A 19,012-nucleotide genomic window follows, 5' to 3' on the forward strand; every position below is an offset into this window, starting at 1 on the left:
TGTAGGATCACCACGACAGATTAATTACTATAGTTGTTGTGTTGCCATAGCAACTGTAGAATCACCACATCATATTAATTACTGTAGTTGTGGTGTTACTATAACAACTGTAGAATCACAACAGCACATTAATTACCATATTTGTTGTGTTACCATAGAAAATGTAAAATCACCACAACAGAATAATTTAAGTACTATAATACGGGTCTAAAATGGTATGTCTTTATTTTGAATTGTAACAGTTTTACTACAATATTTGTGTGTGTGGGAAACAAATAAGTTAACACGTTTGGAATAAGACTGAAGCATGTTTCTAACAACAACAATAATAATAATTTATTTTATTTAATGACACAGTATTAGACATCCCACAAAATACACATCAAAACAGTTATAAACAACATCTGAAATCAGTGCAATTATTAAAAAAATTTAAAAAATTATATATATATATGGTTCGGTACTCTAGCAGTACTATAGTGTAAATAAAACAGAATAAATAAAATAGAATAAATAAGTTAATTGCTGCTTTTTGTTTTACAATAGACGTTATTTTACTTAGAAATGAGTTTACAAATTATACTTGTCTCCATTTTGAGTTCATTTTATTTCTTGTTATTCTGACTTTTTTTCTTGAAAATTGTCACTTTATTTTCTCTGAATTTCTTGCTACTTTTCTCCCAGAAACTCTGAATTATGAGATCCAAAGTAAAATTTTTGAGTGAGAAAGGCATTGAAAAAAACATTGCAGTTGCCTTTTCTTGTTTATTTATTTATTTTTATTGTGTGACAGAAACAAGCTTCCATAAAACCTGACATATTTAACTCCATTAAATCATGGGCAGAATGTAATCCATATGACTTCCTCTTGTGCAAACTCAATTTCGCAGAATGTCACGACTTCTGCTTTTCATCAACAGGCCTCATTCACGAACACAAGCAGAGCAGATTACTGTGTAAATTGTCACATGATGAAGAAGGTCTTGTGATAACGTAGTGTATCGTTCAGTGATTTATATAATGCTCACACCAGAGCTGCTTCAGGAACGAGGCTCAAAGAAGGAAGAATATTACTGGAGTTTTTTTTGTTACCATAGCAACATTAGAATCACCACAACAGATCTGTTACTGTAGTTGCTTTGTTGCCATGGTAACTGTAGATTCACCACGAGAGATTAATTATACTATAGTCGTTGTATTACCATAGCAACTGTAGAATCGCCACAACAGATTAATTATACTATAGTCATTTTGTTACCATAGCAACTGTAGAATCACCACAACAGATTAATTGCTATAGTTGTCGTGGTACCATAGCGACTACAGAATCACCACAGCAGATCAATTACTATAGTTGTTGTGTTGCCATAGCAACTGTAGAGTAACCACAACAGATGAGTTACTATAATTGTGTTACCATAGCAACTGTAGAATCACCACAACAGATCAATTACTATAGTTGTTGTGTTGCCATAGCAACTGGAGAATCACCACAACAGATCAATTACTATAGTTGTTGTGTTGCCATAGCAACTATAGAATCACCACAACAGAATAATTTGTATAGTTGTGTTGCCATGGCAACTGTAGAATTACTACAATAGATTAATTCAAGTACTTCACTATAGGATGGTTTTAAAAATGTTATGTATTTACTATAAATTACTGTCATTTTTTTTTTTTTTGTGGGAAATTAATGAATTCGCATGTTTGGAAATTAAACGTGCTGTAATTCCACAACAAGACTGAACTAGAAAAATCATTTCTGACCAGAGCAAATTGTCAAGGAAGTACAGCGACACGCGGAAGACTAATAAATGCTGGAAGTAGCGGAAGCAGCTGGAAGCAGCAGCTCAAACATCGCCAGAGGGTCCGGTTTATCAGCTCATGTGACGTGAGTCTGTCCAGTCAGAGTCCTGCTGCTGAAGGCGATGCTTTGGAGCTGAAATACTTTACAGATGCTGCTGAATTCCTCCGCTTTAAAGGGCTGCAGAGAGTTTCCTTTGTGGGGATTTGAAGAATTTAGGCTGTAATGCTGATATTGGGACAATATTTATTAGGAATTTGGCTGGAAATGTGTGTAAATCTCAGCTGGGACAGGAGTCAGACAGCTGTCCATCACCTGTGCTAAACACACAAACACACACACACACACACACACACACTGCAAATCACTCAGTTTAGTGCGGAGTTTGACAGACTAAGTTTACACTGTATTTTAGGAAGTTATTATTTACTGCAGTGGCATTATAATAAACAGTGGTGGATGAAGTACAGAAATTAGGGACTTGAGTAAAAGTAGAGATTGTCTAATAAAACATTACTCTAGTGGAAGAATAAAATACTTCTTTCCAATGTTTATTTTGTAAAAAAGTTACATTTCCAGAACTTGCCACACACTAATAACCACAGGATAACCCCACATTCACACACCGAACCACAATCAGATCCATTGTTGTTTTATTAATCAGTGAGTCATTTACTGAAGACTCACTAAGGACGGATCATTTGAATCACTGAATCGTTTATTGGAGATTCACTGTAAAAAGATCATTTGAATAAGTGAATCGTTTACTGATGACTCAATCTGAATAGACAATTTTGAATCAGTGAATTGTTGACTGGAGATTCACTGTGAACGGATCATTTGAATCAGTAAATCATTTTCTGAAGACTTGCTTTGAATGGATCATTTGAATCAGTGAATAGTTTACTGAAGACTCAGTCTGAAGGGATGATTTGAATCAGTGAGTTGTTTACTGAAGAATCCCTCGCTCTGAACTGATCATTTTGAATCAGTGAAACGTTTACTAAAGACTCACTCTAAATGGATCATTCAAATGCACAGTACACTAAATTAGGTACAGTAGTGAAGTTAACTACTGTCCACCACTGGTAGTAAATGAGTTAATCTTGAGGTTCTCTCTCCATCCTCTGTTTTCCTGGAGGGAGGTCTATAACTCTTGTGTTTATTCCTCTGTAACTCAGCTTTTCTTCAGGTGGAGTTTGTAAAGACACACTGTTTAACAGCCGCTCTGCTCCTCTCTCCTCCTTCTGCAAGTTTGCAAACCTTGTTTAACACACACACACATACACACACACACACACGCACACACACACTCATACACTCACACACACACACACACACACACACACACACACACACACACACACACACACACACACACACACACACACGCACACACACACACACACGCGCACACACACGCACACACACTCACATACACACACACACAGCTGTAGAGGATTTATTGTGCATTAACTTTAAACACACGGACACAACTCACAATGTCATAGCCACCATATTAAAAACACATGTATGTTACATCACACACACACACACATATGTATGCACACACAAAAGCACACACACACACACGCGTAAAAATACACATTGATGTACACATAGTCATCACGCATGTACACATACACGTGCACACACACATGCACACACACACACACACACACACACACACATATTTAAAAGCACATACACGTGCGCACACACATATATTCACACACTTGTAAAAATACACTTTCACACATACACACAGATGTACACAAACATGTGCACACACGTACATATATATGTGGGGGCGTATATGGGGTGGTTCGCCCAGGGTGCCATTCACGCTAGCACTGCCACTAATACACACACATGTGCACAAAAACACACACACACAATATATATGCACACACTCATGTACACTTAGACATGCGCACACACATGAAAGCGCACACAAACACATATATATACACCTATGTAGACATACACATGCGCACACACATAAAAGCGCACACACACATATATATACAAACATGTAGACATACACATGCACACACATGAAAGCGCACACACACATATATATACACCTATGTAGACATACACATGCACACACACATAAAAGCGCACACACACACACATATATATATATAAATATGTAGACATACACATGTACACACACATAAAAGTGCACACACACACATATATACAAACATGTAGACATACACATGCACACACACACATATATATATACAAACAATGTTGACATACACACGTGCACAAACTCACACACGCACACACACACACACACACACATACGTATACACACACACACACACATACACGCACACACACACACACACACATACACGCACACACACACATACGTACACACACACACACACACACACACACACACACACACACACACACACACAGAGGCTCTTTCTTGGAGACTGAAACACATTCTTTCATTTCACTCAATGAAGGCCACATGCTCTCCTACACTTACACACACACACACACACACACATGCACACACACTCAGAGTGTGTGTAATGTGGTTAGTCAAGCAGCTCTATTACTGTTCATTTGACTCCAGTCCTTCAGTCTTGGGGTGGGCAGTAATGCTTATAGTGCGTTTCAAATGAGCGCATTACCCTGAAGGGCACTTCAAAGGGCACATCCAGAAGGGCTCATCCATGTGCCCTAACCCCTTTGAAGCAGTCACTCCTGAGGGTAAACCCTTCAGTGACTCTTCCAGATGAAACGTGCTGTTAATGGACAAAGAGTAAGCATTAATCAATTACTCAGAACACCTTAGCAACCACACAACAGCATCCCGGCAACAACAACACATGCGCACTAGGGGTGTGTGCACATGATACACACACAGTCAGCACAGTAAACACATGTAGCGTTTAACTAAATGCATTTTTTCATCTCTGTGTGTGTGTGTGTGTGTGTGTGTGTGTGTGTGTGTGTGTGTGTGTGTGTGTGTGTGTGTGTGTGTGTGTGTGTGTGTGAGTGATTGAACACTACACCCTAATTTCCCACTGAGCCTGTGAGTACTTGGCTTCGCCTGGTAATAAGACCTGAGTGAGCTGTTGGTTTGAGTGTGTGTGAGTGTGTGTGACCTGAGTGAGTGACCTGTGTGTGCCCCTGTTTTACGGTGGCTGTATTAAGCAGGAAGTGTGTGTGTTTGTGTGTGTGTGTCCTGAGGAAAGGAAGGCAGTAAAGCATCAGCTCCCTCTCTGTGTGTGTCTCGGCTTGAGCTCTGCTTCATTACAGGAGCTGCAGTGTGTGTTTGGCACCTTTATTTCTACAGCACACTTCATACACAGTGGCCATACAAAGTGCTTTACATCAACAGCAATTAAAGAAATTTAACATTTTGGGAGTGTTAACACTTGATAAATAAAAAATAAATAAATAAATCTAAATTAAACTAAATTATATATATATATATATATATATATATATATATATATATATATATATATATATATATATATATATATATATATATATAGTAAAAATAAATGAAGAAAATATAAAATAAATGAAAAAAATATAAAAATAAATAAATAAATAAATAAATATAAAAATAAATAAATAAATAAATATAAAAATAAATAAATAAAAGTATAAAAATAAATGAAAAAAGTATAAAAATAAATGAATTAAATATAAAATTAACTTAAAAATATAAAAAATAAATTTTAAAAATAAAAGAATTTCTGCAAAAATATATATAAATGAAAAAATATAAAAATAAATGAAAAAAATATAAAAAAGAAAATATATAAAAATAATTTTTAAAAATATAAAAAATAAATGAACAAAATAAATAAATGAAAAAATAGCAAAAAAAGGGAAAAATAGTAAAATAAAAGGAAACAAATATAATAAATAAAAATATATACAAATAATTAAAAAATGCTATAAAAAATAAATGAAAAAAATATTTAAAAAGTTTTTTAAAAATATATTAAAAAATTACTACTTATACTAACGGCTTACTTATTATCTGCATATTATTATGATATTGTAGGTTTATTAGTATCCTATAGTTTATTATAAATCCTATAGTCTGCATGATCTACATCTCTAATCCTGCTCAACACCTAAACCCAACTGCTATTTTAGTAGTTATTATTAATAGTAACTTATTGGTTAATATTAAAAATCAGCAAGGTAAGCATTTATTGAGTTAAAAGTCATAGTTAAGGATTTATTAACATTGAGACTTGCACATTTAAATTCAGTGTAACCCATTATTCTATTAAACGTCATTCAGAATCATTTATTCGTGTTTATGTTGGCCCAAACATGGCTTTTATTCTCATGTGCATTTCCAGAGAGCGTGAATTATATAGCCAGAGGTATGTCTGGATATTTTACATGTGAAAAAATAATTCTGTGTTGCGGTATGATGGTGTCCCACAGTCCAAACACATGCGCTGTAGGTGAATCGAATAAGCTAAGTTGACCATAGTGTATGAGTGTGAATGTGAGAGTGTATGGGTGTTCCCCAGTACTAAGTTGCAGTTGGAAGGGCATCTGCTGGGTAAAACATATGCTGGAATAGTTGGCAGTTCATTCTGCTGTGGAGACCCCTGATAAATAAAAGGACTAAGCCGATGGAAAATGAATGAATGAATGAATATGATGTAGTCACGTATGGAATTGAGTGAGGATGAATAAATCAATGTTTACTCTCTTTCTTTCTTCTATCATTCCCAACCTTTAATATTCTCGTTGCTTTGCGTTTTATATCTTTATTCAATCACAACAATCTTAAGTGCGGATGTTTTTAAACCATTCAATAACACTTTATGTCCCCGCCAATATTCTGAATGTTTATAAATATTGATAAGCAGTGACTCTACCTCATTAAACACATGTATATATGTCTGTATCCTGACATCGTAACACACACAGACCACAGATCAGTTACAGTAAATGGAGTAAAAAAGGTTGAATAAACGCGGCGGAGGCTTTCCTGCAAACACACTCGGCCGTCTCAGACCTGTTGTAAATATTTAGTGATGGTTTTCTGGAGAGCCGCAGTGTGTGTGTGTGTGTGAGAGGTCAGATGACTCTACAGTGACCCTGCGTCTGCTTGATTTCCCCCTGGTCACCGACCGCAGCTGTTTCTGTCTGTTTCTGAATGGTGGAAAGTGAACTGAAAAACTGAAATCTCACTCTAGTAAAAGTAGCATTGCTTGGGGGAAATGAGTGTAACAGTCTCTGCTGTAAACACTACTTAAAGTATGAGTAAAAGAAGCCCTAAATGTACTAATGTGTAGTGAGTACTGGGAGTACTTTCTTTTAAGGGTGAAGCCATAGCGTTTGTTTTAAAGATAAAATGCTGCCCCACATGGCTCTGTCTACAAACTCCAGAAATGTGTTAACAATATTTCTTGCGATATAAAATTTACATCCGAGGCTGATTATGGATAAGTACCCCTGTCCACATTTCTGGAGAGTGCAAAATACATCCCACGAGGTACATTTTTGTAGTTTTTGTTTCTGCAAATCAAAAAATAACGTATATTAAATTACAGAAATTTATAGTAAAATAACGTATTTTAAATTACCGAAATTTACTGCAAAATAACGTATATTAAATTAAAGAAATTTACTGCAAAATAACGTATATTAAATTATAGAACTTTACCAGAAAATAACATGTATTAAATTACAGAACCTTACTGTAAAATAACATTTATTAAATTACTGAAATTTACCATAAAATAATGGATATTAAATTACAGAAATTTACCGTAAAATAACGGATATTAAATTACAGAAAGTTACCGTAAAATAACGGATATTAAATTGAAGAACTTTACTGTAAAATAACGGATATTAAATTACAGAAAGTTACCATACAATAACATGTATTAAATTACTGAAATTTACCGTAAAATAACGGATATTAAATTACAGAACTTTACCGTAAAATAACGAATATTAAATTACAGAAAGTTATTGTAAAATAACGTAAAGTAAATTACAGAAATTTACCGTAAAATAATATATATTAAATTACCAAATTTACTGTAAAATAACGTATATTAAATTACAGAAAGTTACCGTAAAATAACGTATATTAAATTACAGAAATTTTTACTGTACAAAAACGTATATTAAATCACAGAAATTTACTGTAAAATAACGGATATTGAATTACAGAAATTTATCGTAAAATAATGTATGTTAAATTGCAGAAATTTACTGTAAAATAACGGATATTAAATACAGAAATTTACTGTAAAATAAAGTATTATAAATTACAGAAATTTACCGTAAAATAATGTATAATAAATTACAGAAATGTACCGTAAAATTACAAATATTAAATTACAGAAAGTTAATGTAAAATAACAGATATTAAAATAGAGAAATATTTTAATATCCATTATTTTACAGTAAATTTCTGTAATTTAATGGCTGTTATTTTACTTTTTTTATGGCTCTCCAGCTGCTGGAAAGAGCCGTAAAGTTATGGATTTTTTTTTTCAGTGTAGGGTGGCTTGCTGCACAGCTTTTTAAAAGTTGTCTCCCCGTGTTGGTGTGGGTTTCCTCCGGGTGCTCCAGTTTCCCCCACAGTCCAAACACATGCACTATAGGGGAACTGATCAACTAAACTGGTCGTAGTGTATGAGTGTGAATGAGAGTGTATAGTTGTTTTCCAAAACTGGGTTGCAGCTGGACGGGAATCCGCTGTGTAAACATATGCTGGAATAGTTATTGGTTCATTCCACTGTGGAGATTCCTGATAAATAAGGGAGTAAGTCGAAGGATAATGGATGATTGAGTGTTGATGATTATAAACCACTATGAGTGAAACTTCAAAACACCATGCGTCTGAAGTCAATGGCGATGTGTTCCAGTAAGCATGTTGATTCCTAAGCCCTGGTGGTTTGTCAGTGTTTCATTCCTGAACATGTGTGTGTTTGTGTGTGTCGTGGAGTCGTCTTCTTCAAGACTCTTGGCTTCCTCTGACTCTTTCTGTCTCTCTGGAGATTTATGTCTCTGTTTGTAGATCCAGCATGATTTCCATATGTAGAACATGTATTACTGACTGACACAGGTCGAGCTTGAGAATGCACACACACACACACACACACACACACACACACACACACAAACACACATATATATATATATATATATATATATATATATATATATATATATATATATGCACACACAAATACATGCAAACACACACCCAAATAAACATGAAAATGCACAATCATGCATAAACACACACAAATACAAACATATGCAAACACAAACACAAAATATAGACTCAAACACACACACACACACACACAATTAAACACACACACATATATACATGCAAATGCACAAACATGCGCACACACACACAAATATACAAACAAATGTACACACATGTATAGATAAACACACACATACACACACACACACACACATACAAATATTCACATATGCACACACAATTATACATGCAAACACACACATAAACACACTCACACAAAAATGCACACACACACAAACAATTCTACAAACAAACACACGCAAACAAACACACCCACACACATATACAGACACAAACACTAACGTACATACACATGAACAAACATGCATGCACACACAGAAATATATACACAAACACACAAACTATACACGCACATACACAAACACAAATATGCGCACACAAAAACACACAAGCAAACACACACAAATGTACACACACATCTTGGCAAAATATTCTAATATTCTGTGTGTGTGTGTGTGTGTGTGTGTGTGTGTGTGTGTGTGTGTGTGTGTGTGTGTGTGTGTGTGTGTGTTTGTCCTGCAGGCGTGTCCAGGTGCTGCAGTAAACTCCAGGGCTGATCAGTGCTCCGCCTTCAACGCTCAGGAGTTCATGGGTCGTGTGTACGACTGGGAGCCCTTCACTGAAGGTCAGAAGCGCAAACTGCAACAACACACACTGTTACACACACAGCTGAAGTCACAATTACTCACCCTTCTGTGACTTTTGTATTGAAATTTTTCCCTTATTATGTTGAACAGATTCAGGGATATTTTGTTCTTCTGGAGAAAGACTTATTTGTTTTATTTTATCTAGAATATAACCAGTTTTAATTGTTTTAAACCACTTTAAGGTACATTAGCTTATTGATAACTGATCATATTGATACTAACATGTATATAATATATATATATATGACATCTTAATGACTTCAATTCTGCAGACTTTCCCGCACATGTATAATATGTGCAAAATGTGGCTCTGCTTCCCTTCAGCCCGACCTGGCCTTAAACAGTGAGCGAGTCTGTAGCTCAGACCTTCAGATAAGCCAGAATAAAGGCGGTTTTCAGAGTCTGTGAATGAGCTGAGGAATAAAAACACAAAGTAGACGTAGAGTGAATGGAGGAGGAGGAGGAGGAGGGGTCAGGGCTATTACTGTACCAGCATTACAGAGTCTTTGTGTTACTGACGCACACAGAAAGAGAAACACACAGTTAAAAACAGAGTTATAAAGACTTAGGCTATAAATCAGCCATCAGAAAGAGACAGAGCGACTTATATTGGGGAAACTAGATGAGGGGGCGGAGTCTCAGAGGTCAGGGAGCCATGGAAACCAATTAAACATCTCCGGTTCTTTTAGCTTAGCTTAGCATAGCATAATTCATTGAATCTGATTAGACCATTAGCATTTTAAAAAAAAAGGATGTTTCAATTTGTTTTCTATATAAAGCTTGACTCTTCTGGAGTTACATTGCGTATTTACCCCACATGGGAAATGAAAGGTTTTCTATGCTGATATGGTTGGAATTACACTCTCTGTCTTACATAATAAACAAGAAACTTTACAACGGGTCCAGCAGGGTTATAGCAGAGCTCCGCTAGAAATCAATCAGAAAGAGAAAGAGCGACTTATATTGGGGAAACTGGATGAGGGGGCGGAGCCTCAAAGGTCAGGGAGTCATGGCAACCCGCTAAAACATGTCGATCTCTAGGTCTTTTAGCTTAGCTTAGCATAATTCATTGAATCGATTTAGACCATTAGCATCTCAAAAATGTCGAAAGAGTTTCAGGATGTTTGTCTATATAAAACTCAACTCTTCTGGAGTTACATTGTGTACCAAGACTGACGTAAAATTAAAAGTTGCTATTTTACAATCTGTCACTTTTAGCTTAGCTTAGCATAATCCATTTAATTGGATTAGACCATTAGCATGTCAAAAATGACGCAAGACTTTCACTATGTTTTTTATTTAAATCTCAACTCTTCTTGGGTTATTTTGTGTACTAAAACTGACAGAAAATTAAATGTTACTATTTTATAGTATGATATAACTGGAACTACACTTTCATTCTGGCGTAATAAACAAGAAACCTTTCTGTCGTACCATGACTCCAGCAGCTCAATGATATTACAAGTGATTAACCCTTGTGATGGATAGTTTTGAGTTACAGACGGACGGGGAAAGTTAAAAGCAGAGTTATAAACACAGAGCTCTGCTATAAATAAAGAGAAAGAGCGACTTATATTGGGGAAACTGGATGAGGGGGCGGAGTCTCAGAGGTCAGGGAGTCATGGCAACCCACTGAAACATGCTGCTGTTCAGGACTGACGGACAAATGGACGGAGGGATGGATGAAAGCCTCTGTGAATGAGAATAAAGGGGAAAAGCCCTGAATAGTAAGTGAGAGGCTTGAAAACAGGGGAAGTGAGGACAGACGGTGCTGAAGTGACACTCAATCTAGTGTTGAGCAGAGAGAGAGAGAGAGAGAGAGACTGGAGCATGTATGAGCTGCTCTCTCAGACACAAGCTGTGCTTCTTTATGCATTTTCATCTGGCATAGATGCTTTATTCAACAGAGGTCGCCACAGCGGAATGAACCGCCAACTATTCCAGCATATGTTTTACACAGCGGATGCCCTTCCAGCTGCAGCCCAGAACTGGGAAACATTCATTCACACACACACACATACACTACGGTCAATTTAGTTGATCAATTCCCCTATAGCGCATGTGTATGGACTGTGGGGGAAACCGGAGTAGAGGTTTGCCTTCCCGCGGTACAGCGGTACAGCCTAATTTGCGGGACCTAATTTATTTAATTTGCGGCACCTAATTTATTTAATTTGCGGGACTTAATTTATTTAATTTGCATGACTTAATTTATTTAATTTGTGGGACTTAATTTATTTAATTTGCGGGACCTAATTTATTTAATTTGCGGGACTTAATTTATTTAATTTGTGGGACTTAATTTATTTAATTTGTGGGACTTAATTTATTTAATTTGCGGGACCTAATTTATTTAATTTGCATGACTTAATTTATTTAATTTGCGGGACTTAATTTATTTAATTTGCGGGACTTAATTTATTTAATTTGCGGGACCTAATTTATTTAATTTGCATGACTTAATTTATTTAATTTGCGGGACTTTATTTATTTAATTTGCGGGACTTTATTTATTTAATTTGCGGGACTTAATTTATTTAATTTGCGGGACTTAATTTATTTAATTTGCATGACTTAATTTATTTAATTTGTGGGACTTAATTTATTTAATTTGCGGGACCTAATTTATTTAATTTGCATGACTTAATTTATTTAATTTGCGGGACTTAATTTATTTAATTTGCGGGACTTAATTTATTTAATTTGCGGGACCTAATTTATTTAATTTGCATGACTTAATTTATTTAATTTGCGGGACTTTATTTATTTAATTTGCGGGACTTTATTTATTTAATTTGCGGGACTTAATTTATTTAATTTGCGGGACTGAATTTATTTAATTTGCGGGACTTAATTTATTTAATTTGCGGGACTTAATTTATTTAATTTGCGGGACTTAATTTATTTAATTTGCATGACTTAATTTATTTAATTTGCGGGACTTTATTTATTTAATTTGCGGGACTTTATTTATTTAATTTGCATGACTTAATTTATTTAATTTGCGGGACTTTATTTATTTAATTTGCGGGACTTAATTTATTTAATTTGCGGGACTTTATTTATTTAATTTGCGGGACTTAATTTATTTAATTTGCGGGACTTTATTTATTTAATTTGCGGGACTTAATTTATTTAATTTGCGGGACTTAATTTATTTAATTTACGGGACTTTATTTATTTAATTTGCATTACTCAATTAATTCAATTTACGGGACCTAATTTTTTTAATTTGCGGGACTTAATTTATTTAATTTGCGGGACTTAATTTATTTAATTTGCGGGACTTAATTTATTTAATTTGCGGGACTTAATTTATTTTTTTTTTATACTTTCAGTGCAACCTTCCTACTTTAGGGTGACCACTGAGCCACTGTGGCGTCACATTTATTTATTTTTTTTACAGATTTTCAAAAGCATCCAGACAAAAATGCAGACGTCGCCCTCCAGAAATGCATTCGACACACACCTATTGACGAACATCTCCGTCATGAAAGCGTGTGTTTGACTGCGCCACACCTACAGCTCTGTCCTGGCTTGTGTTTTTCCCGGTCATTTGGGAAGTGTGTGTTGGCCGTCTTCACGCTACACGATCTCTGAATCACTCAGGCATTCCTCGATAATAAGTCACTGGGATAAAGGCATTTGCTGAGTGGATTCATCAGTTCAGTTATCCTTAAACAAACACACATCTGATCTGAAAGCACACATTCGACTGTACACACTGTCAAATAATATCCGTAAATGAGCTGTTTTCCATATTTTTTGATTCAAGTTTTTATTTTACAATATGTTTCTGCTTTTAAGCAGATCTGTGGCCTCATGTAAAGACTTGCGTTAGATTCACACTAAACCATTGCGTATGGACAAAGCTGTAAATGTACGTACGCAGTACAAAATTCAGATGCATGAAACGAATCCCTCACATATTCTCTTTGTACATCCGAATTAACGTGAAACTGAGCGCACGTGCATGAGCACAAAACCCCTCCCTGACTCCTCCCCTGTATAAATATGGTAATGACTCCACTTTGGCAGAGTGGAGTGGTTTTGTTTTTATGTGTGTGTGTGTGTGCGTGTCTGTTTTTTTTTTGTGTGTTTGTGTGCGTGTATTTGTTTGTGTGTGAAGTGTGTGTGGGAACAGGGGGGTAGGAAGGTGTGTGTTTGTGTGTGTGTGTGTTTATGCATGTGCCTGTGTGTGTTTATCTTCTTCTTTGTGTCTGTGTAAGTGTGTGTATGTTCCTGTGTGTGTGTGTGTGTGTGTGTGTGTGTGTGTGTGTGTGTGTGTGTGTGTGTGCGTGCGTGCGTGTGTGTGTGTGTGTGTGTGTGTATGTGTGTTTGTGTGTGTGGTTGGGTGGATAGATGTGTGTGTGTGTTTGTTTGTATGTGTGTGTGTGCCTGTGTCTGTCTTTTTTATGAGTGTGTAATAGATAATGCGGTTGCGTGTGCATAGTTGTATCTGCATGTGTGTGATAGATATTATTTATGTGGGTGAAAGTGTGTGTGTGCGTATGAAAATGTGTGTTTATAGATGTGTGTGTGCTTGTGGATACTCTATGTCTGTTTTTGTGTGCCTTTGTTGTTGTTGTTGTTGTGTGTGTGTGTGTGTGTGTGTGTGTGTGTAGTGTGTCCATGTATAGTGTTGTGTGTGTGTGTGTAGTGTGTGTGTGTGTGTGTGTGTGTATTGTGTCCATGTGTATTGCAGTGTATGTGTAGTGTGTCCATGTATAGTGTAGTGTGTGTGTGTGTGTATTGTGTCCATGTATAGTGCAGTGTATGTGTAGTGTGCCCATGTATAGTTTAGTGTGTGTGTGTGTAGTGTGTGTGTGTGTATTGTGTCCATGTATAGTGCAGTGTATGTGTAGTGTGTCCATGTATAGTTTAGTGTGTGTGTGTGTGTGTGTGTGTGTGTGTGTGTGTGTGTGTGTGTGTGTGTGTGTGTGTGTGTGTGTGTGTGTGTGTGTGTAGGAGGTATAAGAATGTTCTGGATCTATTGGAAGTAACACTGTCATGGGTTCCAGCAGTTTTGTGAGATGATGTTGGACAGAACTTCAGGGCTTCGACTGTGTGTGTGTGTGTGTTTGTGTTTTGGGGGGTGGGGTGTGTGTGTGTGTGTGTGTGTGTGTGTGTGTGTGTTGTCCCTGGGAGATCATTATTTTGGCTGGCTTGACTCTAAAGATCGTTATGTGATAATGTGTGTGTGTGTGTGTGTGTGTGTGTGTGTGTGTGTGTGTGTGTGTGTGTGTGTGTGTGTGTGTGTGTGTGTGTGCGTGTGTGTGTGTGCAGTAATTGTTCCTGCATGCCGCTGCTGTTCTGTTGTGTGTATGGTTTGGCGTGTTCTCTGTGTGCCAGGGGGTTTATAAGACAAAGCTGACTGAAATGTGGAATAGTGTCATTATCCGCTGGCCCTTGTGTCCCAAAACCAAGGAGAGAGCGAGATTTCATTACTCACAAAAACAAAGACATTGAGTGAAAACCTTAATATCTTTCCTAGAGTTCTTCTGCATTCATAAGAGTTCAAGAGAGAAATATTGGATGCTTTTAGCAAGTCAGTATCTTTTAAATGTTGTGGAAAGTGTACAATTATCCAATCAAAAGCTGACTTCATTGCCCACATGGGTAATGACGGTGATACCTGGAGAGGCGTGATTGGGAGGAGCAGCCTTCCTGATCTGAATGCGTAGTGTTCTGTTATTGGACATCTGTGCTAATCACAGTTTGTCCATAACAAACACCATGTTCAAGCATAAGGGTGTCCATCAGTGCACATGGCACCAGGACACCCTAGGGTTGAGATATCATCTGATCTCTGATCATATGTCTTGGACACTCGGGTAAAGAGAGGGGCAGAGTTGTCAACTGATCACCACCTGGTGATAAGTTGGATCTGCTGTCGGGCGGTGGGGGGGGGGATTGTGAGGGTCTGGCTGAACCTCAAGTCAGAGGGATTTTCAACTTTCAGGCTTCGACCAGATCCAGAGGGACGCTGGAGACATTGATACCGAGTGGTCCATGTTTTCAGACTCAATTGTTGACATGGCGGTGACGAGCTGTGGTTGTAAGGTCTGTGGTGCCTGTCGAGGGAGCAATCCACAAACCCAGTGGTGGACACTCAAAGCAAGGGATGCCGTCAAGCTGAAGAAGGAGTATTGGTTGGGCTTGGTTGGCTTGTAGGCCTCCAGAGGCAGTTGATTGGTACTGACAGGCCAAGCATGCTGCAGCCCGGGTAGTGGAAAGATTTCGGGGAGACCATGGTAGAAGACTATCGGTCGGCCCCAAAGAGATTCTGGCAAGCTGTCCGGCGCCTCAGAAGAGGAAAGCAGTTCCACATTGACACTGTTTACAGCGAAAGTAGGAAGTTGTTGACCTCGACTGGGGATGTTGTCGGACGATGGAAGGAATGCTTTGAGGATCTCCTTAACCCCACTGACATGTCTTTCATTGAGGAAGCAGAGACAGAAGATGCAGGAGTGGATTCACCTAAACTGAAGTCTCTAAGGTAGTTTGCAAGCTCTGCATTGACAAATCAGCGGGGGTGGATAAGATTTACCTTGTGTATCTTAGGTCTCTGGATATTGCGGGGCTGTCTTGGCTGACACATCTCTACAATATCGCATGGGGGTCGGGGACAGTACCTTTGGACTGGGCAACTAGCATGGTGGTTCCCATTTTGAGAAGGAGGACCGGAGGGTGTGCTCCAACCATAGGGGGATCACACTCCTTAGCCTCCCAGGGAAAGTCTATGCCAGGGTACTTGAGAGGAGGATCCAGTCAATGATTGAACCTAGGATTCAGAAGGAACAGTGCGGTCTTCGTCCAGGCGTCCACTGGACCAGCTCTATACCCTCACCAGGGTGCTCGAGGGTTCATGGGAGTATGCCCAAACATTCCACATGTGTTTTGTGGATTTGGAGAAGGCATTCGACCGTGTCCCTTGTGGCATCCTGTGGAAGGTGCTCTAGGAATATAGGGTCAGAGGCGCTCTGTTAAGCGCTGTTTCGTCCCTGTATGAGCAGAGTAGGAGTTTGGTTCGCATTGCCGGCAATAATTCAGACTTATGTCCAATACATGTTCCTCTTTGTCACCAATTATATTCATCATTTTTATGGACAGAATTTCAAATCGCAGCCTTGGGCTGGAGAGGATCCAGTTTGCGGACCACAGGATTTCATCTTGTTATTCCCAGACAATGTTGCCCTGTTGGCTTCATCAAGCATGGACCTTTAGCATGCACTGGGGCGGTTTGCTGCCGAGTGTGACGGGATAAGAATCAGTACTTCCAAGTCTGAGGCCATGGTGCTCCACTGGAGAAAGGTGGATTGCCATCTCCAGGTTGGAGGAAAGTCCTTACCCCAGGTGGAGGAGTTCAAGTGTCTTAGGGTTTTGTTCACGAGTGAGGGAAGAATGGATTGTGAGATTGACAGGCGGATTGGTGCAGCAGTAATACAGTCGATGTACCGGTCTGTTTTGGTAAAGAAGGAGCTGAGCTGAAAGGCAAAGCTCTCGATTAACCGGTCAATCTACATTCCTACTCTCACCTAAAAGGACAAGATCTCAGATACAAGCAGCCGGAATGAGTTTCCTTCGCAGGGTGGCAGGGCACACCCTTATGGGTAGGGTGAGGAGCTCTGTCTCCCAGGAGGGGCTCAGAATAGAGCTGCTCCTCCACATCGGGCATCTGTTTTGAATGCCTTCTGGAAGTCTACCTAGGGAGGTGTTCCAGGCATGTCCCACTAAGAGGAGGACTCGAGGAAGACCCAAGGCATGCTGAAGGGACTATGTCTCTCAGCTGGGCTGGGAATGCCTCGGGATGTCCCTGGAGGAGCTGGAGGAAGTGTCTTGGGAGAGGGAAGTCCGCACCGTGTGTGCTGTCAGTCTATGGAGACTCCTGTCGCTGTTCATCTAAAACTCCACATCTATAATCCTCTGAGTCTATGCTGACATCATCTTCAGCAGCTCAAACACTCTAATGGCTAATGGACAGACGGCTGCTTCTCACTCAGGGCTGCTGTTTATGCTAATGAGGGATACCAGTGGGCGGGGCTTTCCCCCTCTGATGACATGTACAAAGGGAGAATGTCAATCAAAGTGTTTCTGCAGACTGTCTCTATCAAGTCTGATTATAAACAGCACAATTAATTCATGTTTACCATTAGAGGCTGGAGATATTCACACACTGGTGACGCACACCTGTGCTTAAACCCCTTATAAAAGTCATTCTTATGCATAATGGATCCCCTTTAAGTCAATATCAGCATAGTACTGTATACTATGATAAAAGCTCCAGGAGTTTTATAGAGAAGAGAAGCTCCCTCGACATCTCTGAGCGCTGGAGAGCGCTTGTTCAGGGATTTGGACCAACGCAAGGAAAACCAACAGGAGGGAATGTTGAGTGAGAACCAAACGAGTGAGTTCATGCGTTCACGCTCTCTTTCTCCCTCCCTCCCTCAGCTTTTTTCAACATTTTCACCTTGCCTTCGCTCCAAAACCACAAAACCTGCTTTCAAAGGAAGCAAATGGAGACATCTTGAAGACTTGAAGACTGTGGTGTGTTTCCCGAAACCATCATTAGCTAACTAGAAGACCGAATGATGTCCAAAAGATGACTTTATTATCAATATTATCATGGTTTCTGTTCAAATGACCTCATAAATTGCTTTTAAATATATTAATAATGCTAAAACTGGATGCAAGTGTTCCTATTTGCAGTATTCAGTTTTTCAGTAGTCAATATATATCAATGCACTCCAGATTTATTTCTGGAGTGTGTTTTCTGTCTGAGATCTGTGTGCGTGTAGCTGAGGTGTGTGTTTCTGATCATGTGCTGCTCTTTGAAGGGTAAATCTGGGCTCGTCTTTGTGTTTTCTCTGCCCACTCCGTCCACTTTCACATCCAGACTGTCTGAAAATGTGTCTGTTTTGCTTTCTGCTGTGAGCTCGGCCAGGTTTACACACTGTAAAAAATAAAAGGTCCACTCAGCTTAAAATCGTAAGGCAAGTTGACTCGAGTTTTAACCCAAGTGGGTCAAAATCATGAGGCACTGTGACACCAATTGTGGCACAGGGGCTCAGTGGTTAACAATATGGCCTGAAGGTCGCTGGTTCGAGCCTCGGCTGGGTCAGTTGGTGTTTCTGTGTGGAGTTTGCATGTTCTCCCTGTGTTGGTGTGGGTTTCCTCCGGGTGCTCTGGTTTCCCCCACAGTCCAAACACATGCGCTATAGGGGA

At 38.4% G+C, this 19,012-nt stretch overlaps 1 protein-coding gene across 2 annotated transcripts in view; it reads left to right on the forward strand.

The window, feature by feature from the left end:
- adamtsl4 (ADAMTS-like 4) overlaps positions 1 to 19,012 on the forward strand; it is a 76,745-nt gene that overhangs the window by 22,806 nt on the left and 34,927 nt on the right. For both annotated transcript variants that reach the window (XR_012391880.1, XM_021466792.3), the window contains exon 5: positions 9,663 to 9,765. Coding sequence is in view for 1 of the 2 variants with exons in the window: in XM_021466792.3 (XP_021322467.2) it covers positions 9,663 to 9,765 (103 nt within the window). In the remaining variant the exon portion in view is untranslated. The remainder of the gene's footprint in view (positions 1 to 9,662; positions 9,766 to 19,012) is intronic.

The sequence above is a fragment of the Danio rerio genome, chromosome 16, assembly GCF_049306965.1.
Source record: "Danio rerio strain Tuebingen ecotype United States chromosome 16, GRCz12tu, whole genome shotgun sequence".
Lineage (NCBI taxonomy): Eukaryota > Metazoa > Chordata > Actinopteri > Cypriniformes > Danionidae > Danio > Danio rerio.